This window comes from Gracilinanus agilis, chromosome 4, assembly GCF_016433145.1.
Source record: "Gracilinanus agilis isolate LMUSP501 chromosome 4, AgileGrace, whole genome shotgun sequence".
NCBI classification, from domain to species: Eukaryota; Metazoa; Chordata; class Mammalia; order Didelphimorphia; family Didelphidae; genus Gracilinanus; species Gracilinanus agilis.
The window spans coordinates 316,178,669-316,205,523 of NC_058133.1; the positions used below are offsets into that span (position 1 = coordinate 316,178,669).

A 26,855-nucleotide genomic window follows, 5' to 3' on the forward strand; every position below is an offset into this window, starting at 1 on the left:
TCTTAAAGAGCTTTGCTCCTCCAACCGAGACTTATGCTTGACTGCTTCGGACTGGAGGCTCCCTGAGGGAAAGGACCACATTTCTGTTCTGATTAGGATCCTCATCCTCAGGGCTTCCACTCTCCTAGGGATGGCCTGATCTAGTTTCAGCTAAAATCTCTAGTTCCCTTTTTCTAATCTCATGGTATCCATTCTCCCCTTTCTGCATCTAACAATTCACACGAATACCTTCCCACCCCTACCATGAGAGAGGAAGAAACCTTAGCCCCTACTTACTGAGTATACCTACACCTCAAGTCATTCTCATTCCCTTCCTTCTCTCTGTAAAAAAAAAAAGACTGTGACACAAGACCCTTGCATCTGAAAGTGAGAGTGACTCGTACATATATATATATTTTTTAAACCCTTACCTTCCATCTTGGAGTCAATACTGTGTATTGGCTCCAAGGCAGAAGAGTGGTAAGGGTAGGCAATGGGGGTTAAGTGACTTGCCCAGGGTCACATAGCTGGGAAGTGTCTGAGGTCAGATTTGAACCTAGGACCTCCCGTCTCTTGGCCTGGCTCTCAATCCACTGAGCTACCCAGCTGCCCCCTCGTACATATATTTTTGAAAACAGAGAGATATAGTGACTAAAGGGCCAGCTTTACAATCATTGAGCCTGGGTTTGTCTAGCCATTGACACATCCTATCCAGACCACCTTGGGCAAGTCCCTTGACTCCTCAGTGCCTTCCGAGGCAACTCTCTAGCCCTGTAAATTGCATATAAATTGTTGCTTGAGGACCAGAATTATCTCTTCTTTTTTGATACTTGTGTTCCCAGCACTCAGTAGAGCAAAAGACAAGGTAAGTACTTGATCCATGTTTTTCATTCATTCATTAGGGAAAGGAGGCACCCTCATGTTGTAATCAGGGGATTCGTGAAATGTCTTTTAGCATATGATGCTGGTCTACAAATGTTCTATCTTGAAAGATCTGCTCTCTGCCCTATAGTAAACTCAGTGGAAGTTTCAACTTTTCATCTACACAAGTGCCATTAAAGTTCTATAAAGTTGTCATCGTGGCCTTAAGGAAGAGATTCTAGCTATTGTGTGGAGTGCTTTGGATGACACAATCCATGAGACCAGAGTCTGTAGTTCATTATTTTTCTTGCCAATGATAGGAGCAGGTTGTTTATTCTAGAGTTCTCCAAGGCAGAGTGAGTTTTTTCACTGTTTAAACTGACCTTGGAATGGAAATAGAAAATTAGTGTCTGCACTACTCTAGAGTCAGGATGCATATTTATGGATGCAGATAGATAGCTTCCTATACTACAGATGCCCTTTTCAAGCATGGTATTCCACAATGACACACATTTCTCAATAGACCTTGAGTTTTATAGGATAACTTTTGGCTTGTTAGGTATGTTAGAATAAATATTCCATTAGGATCTAAACTTTTTGAAGGCTGAGACTTTTAATTTTATTTTTGTATTCTCAATGTGTAACACAGTTTGTGTCACATAGTAGGCGCCTAATAAATGCTTATTTTTTAAACTCTTGCCTTCTGTCTTAGAATCAATGCTAAGAATGGGTTGCAAGGCATAAGAGTGGTAAAGATTTGGCAACTGGGGTTAAGGGACTTATTTTGGGTCAAATCTCTAGGAAGCGTGAGGTCAGATTTGAACCCAAGTATGGGAGAATGAAAAAAGATCAAAAGATTTAGAGTCATAAGACCTGGGTTGGAATTCTGACTTTTTTTTTTTTTTTTTTGCATTTAAAAAAAAAAAACTTGCTAGGTCAGTATGATTTTGGTCAAGTTACTTGACTCAGACCTTCTGACTCCAGGCCCAGCTCTCTATCCACTGAGCCACCATGCTGCCCCGATAAATGCATATTGATCAATGGATGGGGTGATTCAGTGGCTCAGTTTGCCTGTTTATCTTATATAAGGCAATGTTTTTAGCTAAAAAGTATTCTGTTCTACCCATTCCAGTGACGAATTAAATAATTTCTTCAACTTAAGGAAAGCATTGACCTAATATTGGGCTACCCAGGTACTATATCTCAGATAAGGGCTGGTTTACTTTATTGTAGGGTATAGATGGGCTAGGAGACAGCTTATGTAGAACACAAATTCATAGGGGACAGAGAAAATTTGACTTTTTGTATGTCTCTAGCACAAAACACAAGTGCTCAGTAAATGTATATTGAATAAATGTATCTTCTGGGTTTCTAAATGCAAAAGAAATAATGCAAATTACCCATCTCTTTCCTTTTTTGGTCTTCAGTTCGCCATCGCCAAGTAGGAACATGTGAAGGGGAAAGAAGAATATTTGCGTGAGTTGTGGAGATTAATGAATAAACATTCCATAACATCCATATAATTCTCCTGTTCTCTGTCACCTTTGTCTTGGCTCCATGAGGGAAAGACATTCTTGGCATTTAGCTCTTAAATAGAGATCCTAAAGAAACCATGAAACTACATGATAGAAATGAACAGGTCAAGAAGTATGATAGAATGAACACTGGATTTGAAGGCAGAAGACCTGGATTCAAATTCTGGCTCAGTTGGTTACTTACCTGTGTAACCATTGGCAAGTTACTTCCCCCCTCAAGGCCTCAGTTTCCTTATTTGTAAAACAAAAATTTGACTAGTTGGCCTGTAAGAGTTCTTCTATGACTGACATAGATTTTGCATGATTTGCATTCCAAATTATGGCTGAGCCCAGGTGTTAGTATGTAATTATGTCTGCTGTGTTTTTGTCTTTCTTTCCAAACACTTTGGTTTCCCTTTTTTGCCTGTTTTCCTACTGTATACTGGGTGGATGGTACAAAGTTGTCCTTTACATTATGTATTATGGGTAGTCCTATTGTAGAAATTTTGCCAAGAAGTGGAATCCCAGGAGCAACTTGAAGAGAGAATGAAACAATTACTAAATTGTTATTGTCAAGGATATGCTGGAACCAGCTCTAATTGGCTTAAGAAAGGCAATGGTTAAATTTTCAGTGTGAACATTTACATTTTGGAAATTGGCAGATGCTTACAAATTGGGGCTTTATTTGCTTTGTTGATTGCCTTGATTCCAGAAAGTGATGGAGAAAATGTTAATAATGCAGATTAAATTTGAGTGTATATACACAGTAGTTCCCCCACAACTCCAAGCCAAGTTGGTTGTTAAATGCATATGAGTATACCACTAGTTACTGGTGTTCCAAGAAGCCCCTCTGTGTTCTGATCTTAGGTTCCAATAATCAGCTGTGCAGAATGGAGGTGTGGCCCTACAATAGTCCAGCACTTAGCATAGTGCCTGGCACACGATAAGTGCCTAATAAATGTTTATTGATTGATTTAATAAATTATGTGAAAAGAATTTGGAGTTTCTAGTTTCCTGAAAGCTCAAGATGAATTAATATTGTGATATGGCATTCTCCTCCCTCCATCAAGTCCAAAAGACAAATATAGACTAAAGCTACGTTAATAGAGGATTAGTATTCAAAAGGAAGAGGGTGATAATCCTACTTTACTCTGCCTTCTTCAGACAACATAATAGTATCCGGTTCAATTCTGAGTACCACATATTAGGACATGACATTAATAAGCTGAAGAGTGTATAGAGCAGATAGGAAGGTGAGGGAACTACAGGTCATGCTATGCAAGTATCAACTGAAGGGAAATGGGGATGGTTAACCTGGAGAAGAGAAGATGAAGATGCAAAATCGTAACATCCTTTAAGAGAGATAGTATGGTATGGTGGAAAAAGCGCTAGTGATGGAGTCAGAGAAATTGGTTTCCAATCCTGCCTCTGACAGTAACAACCTGGGTGATCTTTTTTCTTTTTTTTTTAAACCCTTACCTTTCATCTTGGAATCAATACTGTGTATTGGTTCCAAGGCAGAAGAGTGGTAAGGTCTGGGCAATGGGGTTAAGTGACTTTCCCAGAGTCACACAGCTAGGAAGTGTCTGAGGTCAGATTCAAACCCAGGACCTCCCATCTCTTGGCCTGGCTCTCAATCCACTGAGCCACCTAGCTGCTCCCAATCTGGGTGATCTTGATTGAACCCCTTCATTTTCTGGGATCTTAGTTTCCTCAGCTGTAAAACCAGGGAGTTTGATGAGATACACTGAAATACCTTCCAGCTATGGATCTAAGGTCCTAAATATATGATGAACTGATGTGATATGGAAAAGCAATTCAATATGTATTGTTTGGCCCCAATGGCACTGGCTAAGAGACAGAAGGGTGGATCAATGGAACAAACTAGGGATAAATGACCTCAGTAAGCTAGTGTTCAATAAACCCAAAGACCCCAGCTTTGGGGACAAGAACTCACTACTTGACAAAAACTGCTCAGAAAATTGGAAAACAGTTTGGGAAAAAATAGGTTTAGATCAAGGTCTTACACCCTATACCAAGATAAATTCAAAATGGGTAAATGACTTAAATATAAAGAGTGAAATCATAAATAAATTAGGTGAACATAGATCAGTATACCTGTTAGATCTGTGGGAAAGGAAGGGATTGAAGACCAAGCAAGAAATAGAGAACATTGCAAAATGTAAAATGAATGCCTTTGATTATATCAAATTAAAAAGATTTTGTATAAACAAAACCAATGCAACCAAAATTAGAAGGAAAGCAACAAACTGGAAGAACATTTTTATAACGAAACTCTCCAACAAAAGTTTAATTTCCTATATATTCTTAAGGAACTAAGTAAAATCTACAAAAAATCAAGCCATTCTCCAATCAACAAATCGTCAAGGGACATAAATGTGCATTTTTCACAGGATGAAATTAAACTTATCAATAAGCACATGAAAAAGAGTTCTAAATCCCTCCTGATTAGAGAAATGCAAATAAAAACAACTTTGAGGTACCACCCCACACCTAGCAGATTTGACAATATGACAGCAAAGGAAAGCAATAAATGTTGGAGGGGATGTGACAAAATTGGGACACTAATATACTGCTGGTGGAGTTGTGAATTGGTCCAACCATTCTGGAGGGCAATTTGGAATTATGCCCAAAGGGATTTAAATGGATACCTGCTTTTTGATCCAGCCATACCACTGCTGGGTTTGTACCCCAAAGAGATAATAAAGAAAAAGACTTGTACAAAAATATGTATAGCTATGCTCTTTGTGGTAGGAAAATATTGGAGGGGGTCTCCATCAATTGGGGAATGGCTGAATGAATTGTGGCATATGTTGGTGATGGAATACTATTGTGCTGAAAGAAATAAAGAAATGAAGGAATTCCAAGTGAACTGGAAGGACCTCCAGCAATTGATGCAGAACAAAAGGAGTAGAACCAGGAGAACATTGTACAGAGACTAATACATTATGACACAATCAAATGTAACAGACTTTTCTACTAGCAGTGATCCAGGACACTCCAGAGGATCTTATGAGAAAGAACGCCATCCACATCCAGAGAATGAACTGAGGAACAATAAATGCATTAGAAAAATATATGATCAACCATATAGTGGGATAGGGATGTGATTAGAGTTTTGATGTTAAAGGATCACTTCTACTGCAACTATGCATAACTTGGAAATAGGTTTTGAACAATGATACATGTATAACCCAGTGGAACTGCTTGTCAGCTTTAGGAGGGGGGAGGAGAAAGTGGGTGGGGGAAGATCATGAATCATGTAACAATGGAAAAATATTCTAAATAAAAAATTAAAAAATTAAAAAATTTAAAAAAATTTAAAAAGTGCATAGGAGGTAAAGACCATTTAAGTGGAAGGTAATCTCTAAAAGATGGCATTGGGTGGTAGGAGGGAGGAGTATGTTGGAGAGTGTGGTGAGAACAAGAAAGACCTCCTGTCGAAGTAAAATAAAAGTGAAATTTGAGCTAAGTTTTGAAGGAAGCAAGGGAATCCAGGAGTGACGTTGAGGAGAGAGAGTCAATTCCAAGTCCTAGGGGCCAGCCAATGCAACTAACTAGGACTAGAAGACTGAATGTCACCTGTGAGAAACAATGAGAATGCCAGTGTTGCTGGATAGTATAGTATGTAGTAGGAATAGTAAAGGTGTAAGAAGATTAAAAAAGTAGGAAGGGCCCAAATGGTGAAGGACTTGGCAACCTTGTTTTATGAAACCCTAAATTTATCTTTGTCTCATGAGAACTTGCCTTCAAGAAACTCCATCGAGGTAGTCTTAAGTACCCTATTTTGTCTTTTAAGTTTCTCTGATTTTATCTAGACAGCCCCCATATAACCTAGGTTCAGACTCTATCCTTTTTCCCGAGCCCCTTTGTAACCAGCTAGTTGTTTCTCTTTGGTTATATTTCTTCAGGTATAAATAGAATCCCCAAGTTCTTTAAGTTGATGAAAATATTCCCATTCATGGTCTTTTTCCTGGAGACAGTGTTCCTGGAGTACCAGGGCTTATCTCTGGGTGGGGATGTATGTGTGTGTATGACTCTGTGTGGTGGCCACAAGAGCATTGTCTCCCTTGTCTTGATTAAAGAAGTGTTCTTTGTAACTACTTAGGTGGTTCTGTGTTTTTCCAGGTTGACAGGCTTTAAAAGTCAAACAGGATTTTACATTTGATCATTGAGGCAGAAGGAGAGCGACTGGAGTTTATTGAATAGGGAAGGTGACATGATCAGACCTGTGCAGTGGTCTGGGGGCTAATCTGTACTTTTGCTCATTTCTATTGGGGTGGGGGGACAAATGACACTAGCCTGCTTTCCTGGGAGTTCTGCCTCTTAGGTTACAGACATGAGGGTCTGTGTGATTTGTTTTGTGAGAGAAGTCTAACTCTCCTGCTGACTATGGCTTTTCAGCAGATAGAATGATGAAATAATTCCCATGGCCTCATTTTCAGGCGTAACTGAAACCTCTATTCCTTTTGAATGAATAATTATGGAATGCAGGCTTATCATGCTCAAAAGAAACCTAGTATGAAGTTATCTGAGTCTGCAGAAACAATATTGGAAGGATTCTGATAATCCAGTGAAAAGGATGCTTTCACTCTAATTCAGTAGGGGAGCACAAACAAAAGCAAGCAAGATTTTTTTTCTTTGCTAGAAAAAAGAACTCACAAAGGAGATCAGATAAATAGATTGACTGAGATAACATTTCCACAATTAAGAAACACCAGCAGAGAATGAAATTCTGAACATGAAATTAGTATCTTTCAGTTTATAAACTGCGGGATTTGAAAAAAAAGATTAGCAAATGATGCTAGGAAATGAAATTAATGGAATTTTCTACATTTAAAGTATAAATAAATTTACTCAGCATATCCCTCTCTTGGTCGATCTGACCCCAGGAGAAGGCTTTTGGAGTCAGAGGACCTAGATTTGAGTTTCAGATATGCCACTTGCCACCTCTTAAAATTTCTCCAGTTTCTTTATTTGTAAAGTGAGAGGGTAGGTTAGAAGGTCTATCAGGTTCCCTTCTAGCTCTAAATCTATGAACCAATGAGTTCTAATTTCATAGATATGGATTCTTTCTCTGTAAACACAAACTTTCCTTGACAATAGTTTTTTTTGGGGGGAGAGGATACTGCTGCACTTAGAAAAATCCATCAGTTTGTGGGCAACCTAGTGATAAAGTGATCTGTGGAATTAGAGAGATTAGTCCTTAGACAACAGACATTCAGTTCCATGCTGCCTTTGCAAATGGTAGGACCTGGACTCAACATTATAGGTACATAGTACATGAAGGGACCAATGCTCCATGCCCTCTTAGCTCCTTGGGATCTACCAAAGCTTGTGCTACACTGGCAAAGCCTTTCAGAAGTCAGGGGCATGCCAATGACATGGATTGGGGGCTCAGAGTAGGAGAGAGGTTGTTAATGTTTTTATTTTGTATCCTCTTTTAGTGTTATTAATTAAGAGAAAATGACTATTTTCTCTTTAAATACGTGACTTAAAAGGTTTGCCATAGAAAATTATATAATAATCAAGGCCAAAGCAAAATGGGACTCAAGAGAAAATTTTTGCATTTATTTTTGTAACCTACTTAAAATCATGTCTAGTTATTGAAAAGATAGTCCATGGTGGAAATTGTAGCCTAATGTATATGTTTATTATTTTGATATGTTTCTTCTCTCATTCTTTGGTTTTTCAAGGCAGCTAGCTGGCACAGTGGACAGAGTGCTGTGTTTGGAATCAAGAAGACCTGTGTCCAGATCTAGCTTCAGTATGTATGATCTTGGAAAAATCCCTTAATCTTTGCTTCAGTTTCCTCAAGAGTAAAGTGGGAATAATACTAATATTTTACTATTAAGTTTTAAGGATTAAATGAGATGTTTATGAAGTATGTCACAGACTCTAAAACACCATTATGTGTTTCTCTCTCTCTCTCTCTCTCTCTCTCTCTCTCTCTCTCTCTCCCCCCCACCCCCACACAGGTGTGTTCTCTTAATATCCACAGGTTGTTCCAAAAGTCTTAGTGCAATTTTACGCTATTAAGGCGTGTATGTGTGTGTGTGTGTGTATAAACACATACATCTATCATAGTCTGAATTGGATCTGTGATTTCCTTGAAGAACTCCCTGTATGGAAACTCTCTATCAATTCAGATTGACAATTTTTCTGTAACTTATACAGACTTGTTCAATTAAATGAGAGGTTAAATGGTGTTTGCCAGGATTAATCAGTTAGTATATTTCAAAGATCCCAAGATTGCAATGTATTCACTATAAACCGTGGTGCCATTATGAGCTATGTAAATGCCAATTATTAATTATTATTACCTATTAATTTTCTATGTTTATGATTTTCTGCATTTATTTGAGGATAATTTTAGCAACTTCAATATGAAGTTCTTTCTTATTATGCCCTCCATAACAATTTTAAATAAAAAAGCTGCCAATTTCACTGCAGCAGCTTGTTTAGAAACAGCTTGCCTGTATTCAGAATTTTATTCTTTCCATTTTTTTGGTTTGATATGTATTATTTTATATGAACTGCTACAAACTAACATTGTGAAATGAAGACAAATGAGCCCACTTTTATCAATATTAAGGATTTCACTATTTGTTATATTTGCTTTTTAATATTTCCTTTTCTAGAAGCTACACAAGTTGATGGGGCATGGAAACTTAGAAAGAAATAAGCCAACCAAGCAAACATACACAGAAAACTATTTATGAGCTTTTCTTATTCCTGCTGACTCTGTGTATCCTGTGGCTTTAAAAAAAAAATAGACGAGTCTTTCAAGAAGGAACTTTACCTGTACACTCATCTCCCTGCTCCCTGTCATTAACTTTAAGGACAGGGAATCATTTTCTGTTCATGTTGGAGCTGAATTATAAGCCTGCTGGGGGGTTTTTAAAATAGCAAATTGTGAACCCATCTGGGGGTATGAGATGGATGCTTGGCATAATGAATGGTTTTAAAAAGTCTTGCCAAAAACCACCCACCACATTAATGTATTTTGATACTAATGGATAAAAACAAGGCTGCTTTCATCAGCTGTGGGCCCATGTGCCAGAATGCTGGTGGTAAGGGCAATTGGAAGATAGTTTTGCCCTTTCCTTTTTACCTGATGAGACTTACAGATGGCAGGACTCTTGTACAGGATTTGGAAAACCTGGTTGCATGATCATTCTCTACGCTATGAGCCAAAGAGGCCTCTATATCCTTATTTGATCCATCTCATATGAGCCTGTTTTATAAGGGGATCATTAAGAACATTGTCAGCAAATCATGGTTGAAAAGCCTGTAGATGGAGTGCTTTCCTTAGGGCAGAAAGAACTCAGTTCATTGAAAAATGACTCAGACTCCTGTTCTTTGAAAATCCAGCTATCTAGAATGTATCTCATTTTAAGGAAAAAATTGAGTCAAACCTTGGAATAAATAATACACTTTTTGTATTGATATAGCTTTTAAAAAGTAAAGATGCGAGGAAAATACTGAATGAGTTGAATTGTCGTACTTACCTAAATCCTAACACATGGATTTCTTTGAATCCTGGAAGTGTCTTAAATATTTTTTGCATCTGCAGACAGAGAGAGAAATGATGTTGTGAAATCCCTCTTTTAGGCTTTCAAACATTCCTTAACTTGGAATAACACCAACCCGGGAAACTTTTTGGATGACTTAGGGAAAAGGAAGAATTAGATCCATCTTAGGAAAAACATTTTATATATACATAAAACCTACTATATTCTACGCACTGTTATATGCTTTACAAATATCTCATCTGTTCCTTGCAACAACCCTGAGAGGCAGGTGATATTATTAACATAATAAAGCAATAAGGAAAAGAGAAATGAAATAATGCTTAAGTCTCAAACACAGATTTAGTTTTTACTTCCTCCGAAAACCAATCAAAAGGTTCTTATTTTCTTCTTGCTATTATTTCTTCTGCTTTAATTATCTAAGTAATTTATTGACCTGCCCTGGTCTTCTGGAATATTTTCTTTGAATAAGCGATGGGTACATTTATAGGTGATACTTGCTGGTGTTTTGCTACTAGATTTTTATTTATAAACCTAGGAGGTAGGCATACAATTCTGAGAATCACCCTTATTAAGTCTAAAATAATTATGTGTTGTTACAACTGGTTTTAATGTGGAGATGTATACCAAACAAAGGAAAGATGATTCAGTAATATCAGATGCTGTAAAAAAAGCCTTTGGAATTTTTGGCTTCCATGTACTTTATAAGGCTTTTAAAAAATTGATTTGACATTTCACCATTCTTTGTATACATTTGCCATTTCCTTCTTTATGCAGTGTTTGCAAACACAGCAGCAGGAGGCTGCATTGTTACCAAAATAAGTAATTAGTCACTCTCAATTATCCATGCTGCCTGAACAGAACAGAAATGCAGCTAATCCTCCAGTCACTTATATTAAGCTTCAGACTGCATTTATATCGATTAAATCTGTATGTTAGGATCTAGAACAATCTAGAACCTGATCATGTCTATTGATCCAGATAATAGATGCAAGATACCTTAATATCTGAAGTTTGCATTGTGGAGGTAAGAGGCAGGGTGCCTCCATGATCTGGAAGATCCATGTAAAATATTTTAGCCCTCCCTTTGTTCCAGAGAAGACTGAATTTCCCCTTTTTCTTTTATGGGGTCTTTACTGTGTATATTTATGGTATCAAAAGATAAAATCTGTTATGCAATATGATTTATGTATAATATATATTTCATGGAATATATATTATACATTTCTAAGTTTCTAAACTTTTTCTGTGTCATCTGCTGGTTGTCTGCCTGTTCCACTCTCCTGCCCTAGAAATGACACTTAGTATTGATTCCAAGACACATGGAAAGGGTTTAAAAAAAAAAAAGAGCTTGCTTTAGGCCAGGCATTGTGTTATGTGCTGAGCCCCAGTATCATCAGGGAAGACTATCCCTGCCCTAAAGAAGCTTTTCTTCTAATGGGGAAGGACAACATAGAATGGGCTCCTAGAAAGGGAGACGAGGAGAAATGGAGGGTTAGGAAAGTGGAAGCCTGGGCAGGAGAAGTTGAAAGCTCACCTCTCGGACTTCTTGTGGTCATCTCTGGGCCCCAGAATCTGGGAAAGTTTCCCAGAATCTCGGACACAGACTGGCAGCTCAATCCTGGTTAAGTTACTTAGACTGTCAGCACTCTCCAGAAAATTCTCTAATATTATAAATTGTAGAGAAATGGATAGTCTGTGTCAGTAGAGGAAATTCCTGACTGGGAGCTTCTTATTTGATTGAAATTATTAGGCGTTTTTATATCAACCACAATCTACCTCTCTTACCTCTCCCTCAAAAAAGTACTCTAAGTGAAAAAAAAAAATCGATTGAAGAAGCAACTGTTTGAGGAGTCCTATTTCTGATACTTGCTAACTGTCATCCTGGGACAATAATGAACCTTTTTGAGCTTAAATCCCTTCATCTATAAAATGGAAAAAATAGATGACAGAATAATAATGATAATGATAATAATAATAATAACAATGCAGCACCATATAATAATAGCAACAAAAATAATGATAGTTACTATTTATATAGTGCTTTGCAAATATTATCTCATTTGATCACCAATAACTGTAGGAGGTAGGTGCTATTATTATGTCCATTTTATAGTTGAGGATATTAAGGCAGACAGAAGTGATTTGACTGGAGCCACATGGCTAGTATGTGTCTGAGGTCATTTGAACTCAGATCTTCCTGACTCCAAGGTGAATACTCTATCCATTGTAACAACTAGCTGCCAATAATGTAATGTACCTTTACTCTTAGGGAAAAAGTCTTTTGAAAACCTTAAAAGGACAGGATAGAAATGTGAGCTATTAATAATGTTATTAATATTCAGAACACTTACCTTTTATCTTAGAGTCAATACTATGTGTTGATTCCAAGGCAGAAGAGCTAGAAGGCAATGGGATGTAAGTGATTTGCCCAGGGTCACATAGCTAGGAAGTGTCTGAAGCCAGATTTGAACTCAGGGTCTCCTGTCTCCGGGTTTGGCTCCCAACCCACTGAGCCACCTTGCTGCCCTCTGAGCCATTATTATTATTATTGTTTTTATTACTATTTTCTACTTATTATAATACAGGAAAATGGTTCCTGGTGACGAGATGACCTGATGAGGCAGCTGCACAGACTTATGAAGAAAGAAAGGGGCTCAGACAATAGGAGCCAATTCCTTTTGGATACTCATATTAAATTGCTCATTAAGTTTATTATGGAAATTAAATTAGTACCAAATGCTGTCCATTAATTTCTGATTAGGCCCAGATGACTTCTTCTAATGATGCAGTGGGGCTAATGCTAAGCTGATTGGTTTTCTACTCTCGAGTTCTTGAAGGATGTGGGGCACATTGGCACAGCGGGACTATCCAAGATGGCAACTGATATTGAGAGCCAGAGGATTTAGAGTCTGTCAATGAAGGTGTAAAAGTGAAAAGTGGGGAGGGTAAGAGATATTTCGTTGGGAATAACAAATCTTCCCTTTCTTTATCTAGTGGAGTTTCCAGAATGCAGAAACTTGATATTCCCTCATTAAAATACAATGAAAAAAATTATTGTGAGACATACAGAACATTTTCATAGACTCTTAGAACTAAAAGTGAGCTAATTTAATCTGTCTCTTCATTTTTCAGATGAGAAAACTGAGGCCAAGGTGAGGGGAGTGACTTGGTCCAGTTATACTTCTAGTTAGTGGCCCAGTGAGGAAGAGACTCTGAGTCACTTGGCTCTCAGACCAGCGATTTTTGTGCTAGGCTCCACTCTGATATTTATTCCTGATGGCTAAAATAATTTTTTACCTCTCATTTTTGCTATGTAACAGAATCATAGAAATCTAAAGAGTTCAAAGGAATCCCAGATGCCTTCTTCCATCCATTGCTCTCAGGTCTGTCCTCTGACGCCAAGTGTAACAAATCTCAGCCTTCTTCCACGTAACAGTAACCATTCAAATATTGGAAGCCAGTTACTGTATGATTAGGAATATCAGCTGGAGAAAATATCGCTCACTTCTATGTCAACTAGGTGTAGCTTATTCCTTACCTTAAGCTCGAGTGCATTTTTGAAGTTTCCACACATTGCTCCTAGTTCTGTCTTCTGGGGCCAAGCAGAACAAATCTCATCCCTTTCCCAAGTGTCAGACTTGCAAATACTTAAGAGATATTGGAGGAGAAAAATCCTGCCCACCTCCTCTAACTCTGTCTCCATTCCGCCATATTGTTTTTCTGCTAGAGTCAAAAACAACATGGGCAAATTCTGTTTTCCTTATTTTTTTACTTCCCAACATTCCATTGTTCAGGAGATGAATTTTTATCTTATTCCATTATCAAGAGTTGTCTAGATGGTACTTAAATGCCATCAGGCTGAATGAAAAGGATAATTTATCTTGGGCCGTACCACCCAAACACCTGCCTAGGAACAGAGTAGTTCTCCTGCCCTGTATCAGTGCCTAGTTAATGTTCATTGTTTTCATCTTTCATTAGCAAGGTTTTTGCTGCACATGGCCATTTTTTTTTTAATCAGCCACTCTTTTAGCCAAGACTCACTGTATTCACTGAAGTACAGAAGGCATTTCAAAGAGAACTGCACTGGATACTCAACCTGTCCAAAGAACCTTGCTGTTTCCAAAACTCCACCTCTTATCTTGGTGCCTTTGCAAGGGAAACTACTCATGCCTGGAATACTCTCCCTCCTCACTTCTAATTCCTGGCCTCTCTGGCATCCTGTAAGGCTCTGGTCAAATTCCACTTTCTGTAGGATGCCTTTTTCAATCCCCACTACTACCAGTGCTTTCCCTCTGAGGTTATCTCTCATCTGCTTGATTGTTTTTTTTTTTTTTTTTTTTTTTTTGCATATTGTCTCCTCACCCCATCAGAATGTGAGCTCCTTGAGGGTAAAGAGTGTATTTTTGTTTTTCTTTTTATTGCTAACCTTTAGCCCAGTGCCTAGCACATAGTAAATGCTTAATAAATACTCAGTGACTGACTCATTCCCTGCCTCTCAGAATCTCAAGCCTGGAAGGCGTTTCAGAGATAATCTAGTCCAACAAACCCTTGAATAGGAATTAGCTCTATAATATAATTGTATATAATATATATAGTATAAATTTATACAATATAGTCATCTAGTTTGACTTGAACTCTAGTGAAGATGGACCACAGCCTCCCAAGACAGTCCATTCTACTCTTGAACAGCACTTTTTCAAGAAAGTTTTTGGTCTACAAGAAGACTAAATTTCCCTTCTCAGCTTGTATTCATTATTCCTAATTGTGCTCTCTTGGGGCTTAGTAGAACAGATCAAATACCTCTTCTAGGAACAGCTTTTTGATAACTGAAGATCCCCTCCTCCCTCAACATGGCAGGAATGCCAGTCTCTTTACCATCCTGTTTGCCTTTGTCTGAACATTCTAGTTTATCAATGTCTTTCGTAAAATGGGGTGTACAGAGCTGAATACAATACAGCTGAGGTGGAGTTGATGGATAATAGTTCCATTACCTAGAAGTTATGCCTTTCAGTGGGAGCTCTAGCTCAGAAAGCTAATAATCCTGTCTTCCTTCAAGACACATCTCAAGTACTACCTTCTACATGAAGCTGTTCCTGGACCTCTCAAATGCTAGTACTCTCTCTCCTTATAATACAAATACCTGGAATTTATTTTCCTCATCCTTATGCTGTATATTTTTAAATATATCCTTGTGGCCTCTCCTATTAAGTTCCCTGCATACAGGAAATTTTTTATTCACTGTGTTTGTATTTACATAACCAAACACAGTTCCTGACACATTGTGGGCATTTAATAAATTATTCTTGATTGAGCATCATTTCCATTCACTAACTCTCCCTTCAGGAATGAATGATTCAAACTCCCTCTCCTTTACTCCTTTGAAGGAGTGTGGTGGTGTGTGTGTGTGTTCCACAGGTGTGGAATATTATATATAGTGTCAAATTTTTTGATATATTGGTCAGTTTTTCTAACCTTTTTTATCTTTCTTCTTTTAGTTTTCTTTTCCTTAAAAATTCTGTATTGGGTAGGGGGCAGCTGGATAATTCAGTGTATTGAGAGTTAGGGCTAGAAATGGGAGATCTTAGGTTCAAATCTGGCTTCAGACACTTCCTTGCTGTGTGACCTTGGGCAAGTCACTTAACTCCCATTGCTGAGCCCTTACCACTCTTCTACCTTAGAACAAATATGATTCTAAGACAGAAGGTAAGGGTTTAAAAAAAATTCTATGTTACAAAGGGTGGTTCTATGGGAAGGGGAAGTGGGAGGAACATAATAAGAAATTTAGGTGTTATAAAATATAGCAATAAAATTTATTTTGGAAAGTAATACATTCTAAATTTATGCCAGGAATAGAAGTTAAGCTCTCTGCTTATGCTTTTCAGTCTCTATTATCTTCCCTGTCCTTTTCCATGTCCTTCTCCAGTCTTCCATTATTTCTGAAGACAAAACATCAGCAATCACACCTCTCCATTCTTTCAGACCCCGAGGATATTAATCTTCTAAGTTAGGTTATTTTAACTCATCTAGGGCAGCACAGTGCTCTCTTACTATATCTGAACTTATTTTGGTTAGCTGATTTCCTCTTAGCCATTTTCATTCTGTCTTTTCCAGGCCAGAGGTTATTCTCTTCACCCAGGAAAACAGAAGCCATGAAAGAGTACAACAGTTCTGCCTTCTCTTTGGAGAGAGTTATTATCTTTTCACCCAGCCCTAAAGTGATTGGTCCTGTCCCTTCTTTGATCTTCTTCAATAGAAGTAATTCATTTTCCAGCCCTTTGCAACCCTTTCTGCTATTCTTAGTCATCATGAGTGTCAGCTCATTTTGAGCTTTAACGCTGCTGATAGTATGGTTAGAATATGGCGCCACACTTGCTATTTCTTTTCTTTTCACTGTCCTAATGTCTATCTTTTATACATGTCTTTAAAAAAATCCAAGTTGGTTGATGAGTTCTCTATGCCTCCTAAGATTTTCTGTTCTTGAGAGCTTATCATCCATCCCTCCTGTGTTGACTTCTCCTGAAGAATTTTAATCTATGAGATCCTACCTACACTATCTCAGAATGCTATGAAATCTACTTTCCCTAAAACTAAGATGCGTTTTAAACCATACCCAACTTTCCTGCCTTCTAACATAACATTCTAAAATAGAGTGGTCACTTTCTCCCAAGCTTCCCATCATTTACACCCCAGGAAAGAGTTTCTCCTAGTTGGTGAGAAGCAGATCCGAAATATAATTTTCCTTTGTTGGTTTTTCTACTTTTTAAAGAATATGTTTATAATGAAGACCTTTCAAGCAATTATTACCTGCTTCAGTATCCCTCAGCAGGGAGGCATCAACTACCACTCCTCCTCCTCTTTCTCTCACCTTTATTTTATAAACTATCATAGAACTATGATCTTTGGATCCAAATTATCATTCTATGCAGGGCAAACAGCTGGTTCTTATTCTCTAGGATGAACCTCTTATCTTTTTCTTAGTTCCAAGTACTTTGCAGTTCTCTGTGTATCCTTTTCCCACTCATACCTCTTGACACATTCCTTCAAATTCCTTTTTCTCTGTTTTTCCAGTAAAGGCCCCTCCCCCCCTGTATCATATGCACACGTATATGTATATAGACACACATATGTATGTGTGTTTGTGGCTTAAAGATATTTCATTTTCTCTGACAACCAAAGAAGTAGAAAGAAGTACATACACAATAGTATACACATATATGTATATAAACACACATGTTTGTGGCTTAAAGATATTTAATTTTCTCTGATAACCAAAGAAATGAAAAGAAATCCCTTAAGTTCCCTAACTAATGTCATAGTGCATTGTGGAAAGAGATTTGGAATCTGTGTTCAAATCCCGTCTCTACCACTTACTCTGACTTTTGTCAACTTATGTAACTTCTCTACACATCAGTTCACTTGTAAAGTGAAGGAGTTGGAATAGATTTGCCCCAAGGTCCCTGTCAACTTTAAGTCTATGATCTTACCATCTTTTCTCCTAAGTGAGAGTCATGCCTGCATCTTAAATATAGATAGCAGCTACCTGATCCTAGCAGAAATCGCAATATTCTCAGCAATTACTTTGAAACCCCTGAGTCCCAACACTTCATTTTATAGATCAGGATACTGAGGCTCAGAAATGTCAACTGACTTGCCCAGGGTAACACAGATAGTAAGTGTACAAGGTAGAATTTAAACTCAGGTTTTCCTGGCTCCAAGCTCCGTACTTTTTCTAGTGTACCTCCTAACTTGTCTTTTTGGAGGGTGGAGGAAAGGGATGGCTCAGAATTGTGATTTCTTCATTGTAAGGAACTCCCAGGGTGGAAATTCTCTGCATCACTACATGCAAGAAAGTTATTTGGATGCTGAGAAGGCCAATAATGTCCATGATCACACAACTACTATGAGTCAGATCTTGGAGTCAGGTCTTGCAGACTTTAAATTAGTATGACATGTTGCTTCTACTATTGCCATTTAGTAATGAGTAAAACGGAGAGAATTTTATCTGTTTCTCAATTACCACACAGAAAACAAGATTGTAAATGAAGCTGTACGATATATCAAACTGAATGGGAAGAGTGTAATAGAATATTGCTAAACAGAACAGGGCAGACAGCTTAAGTCTATGGCATGCTAGTACCTCCCCTAGGCTAAACTTTGGGCATGTTTGTTCAACTGGATGTGTATTCAACTAACTGTAATTATGATTATGCACTTATTTCTCTATTTTTGGAGAGCAAGTATATTTTCTTAGTTTTCTTCATGGATTATTTCCTCCCTCCTTTCTAGGAATCATTTTATTCCTAGAATAAGAAAGAAGGTGCTCTTTAAGCCCTCCTACTTTATTCTTAAGCAAAGAATTTAAGATGAATTTAGCAAACACTTGGGAATATTTTTGGAAGGAAGACAAACATATATACAAACATACATACGTACAAACATACAACCTGACTCCTTTCTACTTTTCCAGCCTTTGTACTCTTTTTCTTACTTTATTATCGAGTGACACTGGACTTTTCCCAGGTCCTGTCATAGAATGTTCCATCTCCTAACTCTACGCTTTCATGGTTATTCCCCACACCTGGAATGTTCTTCTTCCTCATTTCTACTTCATGGCTTTCCAGGTTTGCTTCAAATCTCAGCTGAAGTCCTGCCTCCACAAGAAATCTTTTCTCTACCCTCTTAACCTTACATTGTCTTCTCTATGAGATTATCTCAAATGTATCATTACCTATATCTATATTTCATTTAAACATAGCTGTTTGCACGTTGCTTGCATCATAAGACTATGAAATCCTGGAAGATAGATATTGTTTGTAACCCCAGTGCTTGCTGACTTGATTTTATAACAAAACCCCAAATCTTGGAGAGATTCCAACTGATTGTAGTGCTCCTGTTTATAAATCTATGTGGACCCCACCCCCATACTTCTTCCATTAACTTAGAATATTTTTCAAAGAAAATTATTTAATTTCTTATAATAATAGAACACTGAATTTTTTTCATCTCTTTCCTTCCAACTTTTGGGAACATTTTATATTTGGTTTATGCTAAAAATCAGTTCCTCTAATTGTTAAGTTATGTTTTTAGTCATAAGAGATCTGACTTGTGATTATTCAAAATAAATATACATCCAGTAAAGGATAAACTAACTTACCTGATGTTGAAATTTTGCTGCTAGTTCCTGGTAATGTGGGGACTCTGGGTCATTCAGCTCTGCCTTAAACTTCTGATTTGCCAAGTTGACACTAAATTCTAATATCTCTTCCAGTGGTCCCTTTGATATGATATTAGTGACTTCAGTTTCTATATCCTGAGTTAAAGGAAAAAAAAAGAGATGGATTGTGTTTCATAAAAGCTAAAAGCAAATTCTTTGGGAAGGATCTAAAAATTGGCCTGGTTAGAAAAAAAAATTAGTCTAGAAACTTCATTGAATTTAGAGATGGAATTCTGTGGAATAAGAAGTGGAGATTTGGGGTAAATTTGATTTAAATTTTTTTAGTTACTTAGAATCTTTAGGGAATATCATCATTTGTCTGTGATTGAAAGCCAAAGGGGAATTTATCTATTCTCTTTGTAGAACTGAGTATGGTTATCTGTAGTTTGGGGCTTTATCCAAACTATTTGACAATGCTATGATGATGATTATATTGGATCAAAGCACAATTGAATAAGAACTCTTATGACTATCCAATCAATACCATAGGGAAACTTGGAAATGAGACTCGTTCATGCATGAACTTCATATCAAAATTGGCCCTAAAGCACCGTCAAGTCAGAAGTTGGTTTAAATGTACTTTCAGGAAGAATGGCATATTTGGGTCACAACTGGAAGTTTGGGCTGGAGTATCTAAAAATAGTAGCACAGCTCTGAGCAAGTAGGTCTGCCTTTTGCTTCCCCAAAGGCTCTATTAATTGTCTTTCTCATTGCCCTTTGGATCAGGAACTAGTATGGTTCTCTCATTGCTTTATGCTCCTATTAACTTCCATTGAGGACTGGTCAGCAGCCTTTGGTACAGAGATGACTTTGATAGCCACACTGTATTTCCTTAAAAAGTCAAAATATATGCTTGAGGATTCTGTAAAGATGTTAGTTGAAGCAATAACCATGATTACATTGGATTTATGATTCAATCTGGGAAGGTCTAGAAAACCTTTATTTAAAAAAAAAATCACCTGAAAAATCGGTTATATGTGGGTAAAATGGGGAAGCAGTACCTTAATTTTTCCAGTGGAATCAATCAGTTAATCAACAGCATTAAGTGTCTACTATGTGCCAGGCCCCTGTATACCCAGGTTAGGGTCTGTATTATTGTTGCTTAGTCACTTTAGTTGTATCCAACTCTTTGTGGTCACATTTTTTTTTTCAAATACAGGAATGGTTGCCATTTCCTTCTTCAGTTCATTTTTTACAGATGAGGAAACTTTGCTAAATGAGGCTAAGTGACTTGTCCAGGGTCACACAGCTAGAATGTGTTTGAGGCTGGATTTGAACTCAAGAAGATGAGTCTTTCTGACTCATGATGCTATTTAGCTTCCAGGTCCTGGGTATACTCATGCAAAAATAAAACTAGAAGATAGAAAACAATAAGATTTTCAAACCAATTCACTCTGTGAGGAAATGTAGCACTAGCTAAGTGTGCTCGGATGCCTCAGGAGACGAAAGGGAGATCTCTTAGATCTCAGGTATCTTGGCTATATTTAAGGTACTGTCATAAGATTGGAGTGGGCTTTATTAGTCCCAAGTTGAATGATAGAATGATATTATAGGGAAGGTGCTTCTTATTCTTCCTCTATGTTCTTTCCTCTATAAACCAAGTACAACAACAAAAAAAAACCCCATACTTTATAATTAGGGAACAGAACAAAATCTTCCCATTTTAATTGAGGAGATAAATAGGCAACACTAATAGCTGTGAATGCCAATCTATTTTTTTCTCTAAAGCATTGAAAGCATGCAAATGAACAGCTAGACAGGATATCAGGACATCCTCACCTTCACAGGAGTCTTTGTGTCATTGAAAAGTTTGTTGAGAAGTGAGCCATTAGGAGTGGATGTGAAGGGAGGTAGAGAGAAGCTAGCGGCACCTGCTGAGACTTCAAAAAAATCACACACATGAACACACCAGAAGAGAGCTTAAATTAGAACAAGGGCAAAAGTTCATGGAGTCTCCCTGTCAGTCCAATACCCACTGATGGTAAGTGCATTTTCAACCCATTAAAAAAAAAAAAAAGATAACATCAGCATATTCCTGAGTTAAAACATGGCTCCAAGTTTTCTCTCATTGAAATTCTCCTTTCTTTCTCCCCGGAGTCCGAGTTTAATAGTCTTTGGGCTATACATTGGAAGATAACTTTGTTTAAGAAGGGCAAATTAATTTCTCTTTTTCTGAATATTAAATGGAGGCACATACTGATAACAATATGAAATTGGTTCCTCAGAAATATTTCTTCGAAAGTTATCTATGATTTTGGATTTTGATAGGAGGACCTTAGACCCAACCAGTGGTCTCTGCCCTGGAGCCTGTTACCTAAAAATCATTCCTGACACACAAATATCTGTCTTGTTTTTAAGATCTCCCAAAGAGGAGAGTTTCAGGGCTCTCTGACAGACAAGGAAAATCATCATATTTAGGAAAATAAGTGTGTTCTGTTTCATTGTGTGAAATGTATACAGTAAAACCTTATTTATCTGAAAAGTTCTAAAAATAGAGCATTTCAATTAATAGATTTTTTTTTGTTAAATTGGTTAACCATAGTCATTTCGGTTTCAAACCTTATTGTTGAACAATTTCTAGATGTAGTAAGAATAATATCAGACCAAAATAAAAAAAAAATAATAATAAATGAATCTGTCTTTCTTGGTTGAGGATCCTATAGCTCCTGAGGGAACCTTATTCTGCAGGCCAGTAATCAGTGAACTGTCCATATGTGGAACTATTGAAGCCCGGACTGAGTACTGACTCATGTATACAAACAATACAAGCACTAACTCTAGGCAACATTGGAAATTAAGTGATTTTTTTCCCCCGGTAGACCCAGATGCCTTCTTTTTTTACTCATTCTTTTTCTTCTTTTGTTAACATGAGACTTTCCCCCTCTCATTCCTATATGGAGATGCCTGGTTTCTCTGTAGCCCCATCTGCACTATCCCTATGTGTTTTAGGAAAGGATATGATGAACTCATTCACACTAGAGTGTAAATCAGTGGATCCCAAACTTTTTTGGCCTATTGACCCCTTTCCAGAAAAAATATTACTTAGCCCCCTGGAAATTAATTTTTTTTAAATTTTAATAGCAATTAATAGGAAATATAAACGCACCTGTGGCCATAGTCGCTCCCCTGGATTGCTGCAGCACCCACCAGGGGGCGGTGGCACCCACTTTGGGAATCATTAGTGTAAATGATTGAAAGAGTGACTTGCCTAAGGTCACAGAACTAGTATGTGTTAATGGTAGCACTGGAACTCATCTTTCTGAAGCTACGATCAGACCTCCCAAGACATGTACACAACATACATAAAAATGCCTTTAGCTACTATCTCATTTTTTCTATTTTTCATTTGAAAAAGGGACAAAGCCTTAATATTTAAAAAATGAACTTTGGTGCCTGTGAAATCAAGTGATATCAGAGGTTTCCTACTCTGCCTCATGATTAGGCAGCTCCAAAATTCTATAATTTATGAGGAGTTGCTAATGTGCATCAGGGGAAGGAGTTTCTTTGCCAGGAATTCCCTAAACCAGTGAAATCAGAAAGCCCAGTCCCTCTCATGAAATTTTTATCTATAATGCACATATATGCTTCTGGGTACCCACATATATGCATGTTTATTAATAATTCTCAATATTTGATCTCTGTCTGTCAGTCTTTCAGAATCTTCCCCATCCCTGGTGTTCATGGAAAAACAAGGTTGAGTCTTAAGACTTTAGGATGAACTTCATTCTTATTGGTCCAGGACTACTAGGGAAGTAGTTTGAAGGACTGGTGAATGGACAATTATTAGCAGATGTGCAATTTATGCATAAAAATATGCATTGTGGGAGCTACCTCCAGTGATGCTTGTCAACAACTTCTCTGTAATCTACAGTCTAAGAGAATTGCCTGAAGACCTTGAACGGTTAACTGACTTGTCCATGGTCACAGAGATAGTACTGTGTCAGAGCAAGGACTGGAACTCAGGTCTTTCGGACTCTCAGACTCTTGGGACACACACACACACACACACACACACACACACACAAATCAATCCATATATACATTTAGAAATATATGTATATAACACATATATATGCACATTTCTAGTGGGGAGAAAAGATGACATCTGTCTCTCAGAATTCTTAGCTTTGAGGTCTTGAGCTAAGTGGGAAAGAGTTAAAATAAAAAAGATGAATTTGACTTTCTACAAATGGTATTAAAGATGTTAGTAGCAGATTCAACTTTTGTGATTGACAAAAATGCCTCTAAAGTTTAAATGCACTGACTTCAACTTTTCAAAGTCAGAATCTCAATTGTTCCAATGATGACTTGTAATTTTAACAAAATTAAAAATCAGTTCATCGTGGATCATTTTCATATAGTGTTTTCTCTTCTAATACTATTTATGGGAATGAAGTGTGATATTAGAGGTCAATGTTCATTGGACTGCTAGTGCTATAGCTATTTCTTTCTAACACTATCAGGAGAAAAAAACTTTTAAGGAATGTATTTTATAAATTTGTATCTTCATGACTGACATTGAGCTGGTATAGTATCAACATTATTACATCAGGTCGAAAATATAAGCTGGTCAAAGTGTTAAACTGCTGTCTCATGCTGTAAAAAGACTTAAAATAAGGAAGGATCCTAAAATATGGTTCTTATTTTTTAATGAACTTTTATTCCTCTGTGGGATGAAGAGGAAATTAAGATAATTATTAGGATCTGTTTTGCCCAAGTATATGACAATAAATATGACAATCTAGGTGAAATGGATGAATATTGTCAAAAATATAAATTGCCTCGATTAACAGAAGAGGAAGTAGAATACTTAAATAATCCCATCTCAGAAAAAGAAATTGAACTAGCCATCAAGGAACTCCCTAAGAGAAAATCACCGGGGCCAGATGGATTCACAAGTGAATTCTATCAAACATTTAAAGAACAACTAATCCCGACACTATACAAACTATTTAGTCAACATTTTAACATACATACACACAAAATACTCAATTTCCAGCTTGTACACCACTAAAAAAGTGATTTCTCTTATTTATTGATTTCTACAAAGGGTTGTTTTGAAAATGCCATATTTTATGATAATTTGATTATAAAGTATAATACATTAGGAATGTAATGTTTTAAGAAAGAAATCTAACATTACCTGTAGGAAATATAGGGACTTCATCAGACTTTTTACTTTCCATTGTCTTCTCTGTAGGAATTTCATCTTTTCTAGAAACAAAATAGAAATGAAAGACATAACAATTAATAGGCACTGGATGGCAGTAGTGGGAATAGATTGAAAATCTGTTTTTCTAAGTTAAATTATGTTTTAAATTCAAGACTTCCATTTTTAAGAAGAGTATTTTGATTCAAACTTGAGAGAGCAGCATAGTTATTGCTGACCTTCAGTAAAATTGTGAAGTCAGAAAAGTTAGTCTTTAGTGTGTCTTCTCCCTTTCAGAGATTCGTTATGGAGTTCCATTTTTCCAACTTGGTACATATTAATATGATGGGAGAAATTTAGTGTCTGATTTATTGTATTTTTATTCCAGTGCCTAGCACAGTGCCTGGCATGTAATAGGTACTTACTAAATGACTGTAAATTGAATGGTTTGCAACTAACAGTATGCTTTAAGGTCTCATGATTTAAACATTCTGACTACCCCCTTTAAGTAACATTCATCCCAATTTTTCCATGTTTAACATAGTGACTTTAGCTAGATTAAAAAAAAATCTACAGGTAATATTATGGCCCTTCACTTCTATGTGGTTTTTTTTTTCCTCTGCTGTGTTAGGGGATTTATTATATTAAATGAAAAGCAGGAACACCATCACAATTTCTCCAAGTCCTCAGTTAGAAAAAAATCCTTCATATTTAGGAGATTTAGCTTTCTACCTTAATTTGTGTTCATATTTATATCTAATTAACCCCTGGCTTCTTTATGTTTGAAGCAAAATCCAGTTTACCAAGAAAGGTTTGGGTAAAGAAACATCAGATTTGATAAATAGGCATGGGGAGAGGAAGTCTGGGAAAGAAGGCAACTTTTTTCTTGAAACTTCCCTCAGTCTTTGAGAAAGTAGATTTAACTGATGTCAAACTGAGTCTTCTGATCTTAGATGCCTATAGATCTTAAGACCGTCCTCAAGTTATTCCTTTCTTACCTTCTTTATTCTCTCTTTTGATTGATTGATTTATTTTAGTTTAAAAAAAAAATAAACCTTTAGCTTCTGCCTTAGAATAGATACTAAACATGGGTTCTAAGGCAGAAGAGCAGTAAAGGTTAGGCAATTGGGGTTATTTGACTTGCCCAGTGTCAAACAGCTAGGAAAGTATCTGAGGTCAAATTTGAACCCAGGACTTCCCATCTATAGGCCTTGGCTCTCAATTCACTGAGCCACCTAACTGCTCTTCTTTTTCTCCTTTTTCTGGTTGCCTCTTTAGTGTTGAATCTTACTATGCCTGATCTCAACGTCCCAATTTCTTCCTTCATCTCATACTGGAAAAATCTCTCCTTGGTTTTGAATTAGTTCTTCCTTTTAAATAATTGCTCAGGATATGACCAAGTTCCTCATCTAATTACAACAGACTTTTGGCTGCACCTCATTAAAATATTTGATAGAAATCCGGCCTCAGCCACTTCCCAGCTGTGTGACCCTGGGCAAGTCACTTGACCCCCATTGCCCACCCTTACCAATCTTCCACCTATGAGACAATACACCGAAGTACAAGGGTTTAAAAAAAATATTTGATAGATTCAAGGAAATGTCAAGTTCTGTTCATTGTTGTTGAGATGTTTCAGTCATGTCTGACTCATTGTGCCCTCATTTGAGTTTTCTTGGCAAAGATACTGGAGTAGTTTTTCATTGCCTTTTACAGCTCATTTTTTTACATATGAAGAAATTGAGGCAAATGGGGCTAAGTGACTTGTCCAGGGTCAAATAGCTAGATTTGAACTCAGGAAGATGAATCTTTCTGATTCAAGGTTCAGCACACTCTCCACATTGCCACCTAGCTGCCTGAGGCACCAAGCTCTTTTAGGTGGTCACTTCTCAGTGGGTCAGAACCATGACTTAGGATGCAATTGTACTGCACAGGAACCAGAGCATTTTCTCATGGATTTGACTATGACTTGTGAACACTGCTATAACAAGGTCATAAAGAACTTCTAGTTTCCTAGTTGTTTTTAAGTCACGTGAACTAAATATCTACAGTTGTAGTCAATGTTTCCATTGTGTTATTCTTGTATAGACATAGCATTTTCATGTTTAACTAGCTAGTAAAATACCAGGATAATGTAGGTACATAATAAATAGTTTTTATTCTGATTACTTTTCATAAAACATAGAAAACAAGACTAGGTGATTTAGGAACTTTTTTTCCACATGAAGAACCATCTGCATATAAAGTATACCTAGCTATATAGTCATGGCACTGTTTTTTTTTTTTTTTGTAGAACACAGAATAAAACCAAGACCAAATCAAAAGTAATATAATGAGAGTATCTGACATGCTATTAAAATAGCGTTACCCAGACCTATTAAAGAGCATAAAATGCTGAAAAATAGAAAAGGACAAAGGAATAAATGCCAACACAGAATACTGCCATTTTTCAAAGAATAACCATTGTAAATCAGTAACCACAATGAAAATACCAAAGAAAATTAGAAAAGGCCTCAGGCAGCAAACAGTAGATTTGCTTGCCAAACAAAGAGGAAACTCAAAGGCAACACTGGTTTAGAACATAA

At 37.0% G+C, this 26,855-nt stretch overlaps 1 protein-coding gene across 1 annotated transcript in view; it reads right to left on the minus strand.

Annotated features, from left to right (window-relative positions):
• The window catches only part of IMPG1 (interphotoreceptor matrix proteoglycan 1), a 171,604-nt gene that overhangs the window by 96,277 nt on the left and 48,472 nt on the right, over positions 1-26,855 (minus strand). The window contains exons 5-9 of the mRNA XM_044675366.1: positions 24,268-24,338; positions 20,904-21,004; positions 19,065-19,220; positions 9,887-9,945; positions 2,241-2,261 (exon numbers count right to left, since the gene is read on the minus strand). Of these exons, the coding sequence (XP_044531301.1) occupies positions 2,241-2,261; positions 9,887-9,945; positions 19,065-19,220; positions 20,904-21,004; positions 24,268-24,338 (408 nt within the window). The remainder of the gene's footprint in view (positions 1-2,240; positions 2,262-9,886; positions 9,946-19,064; positions 19,221-20,903; positions 21,005-24,267; positions 24,339-26,855) is intronic.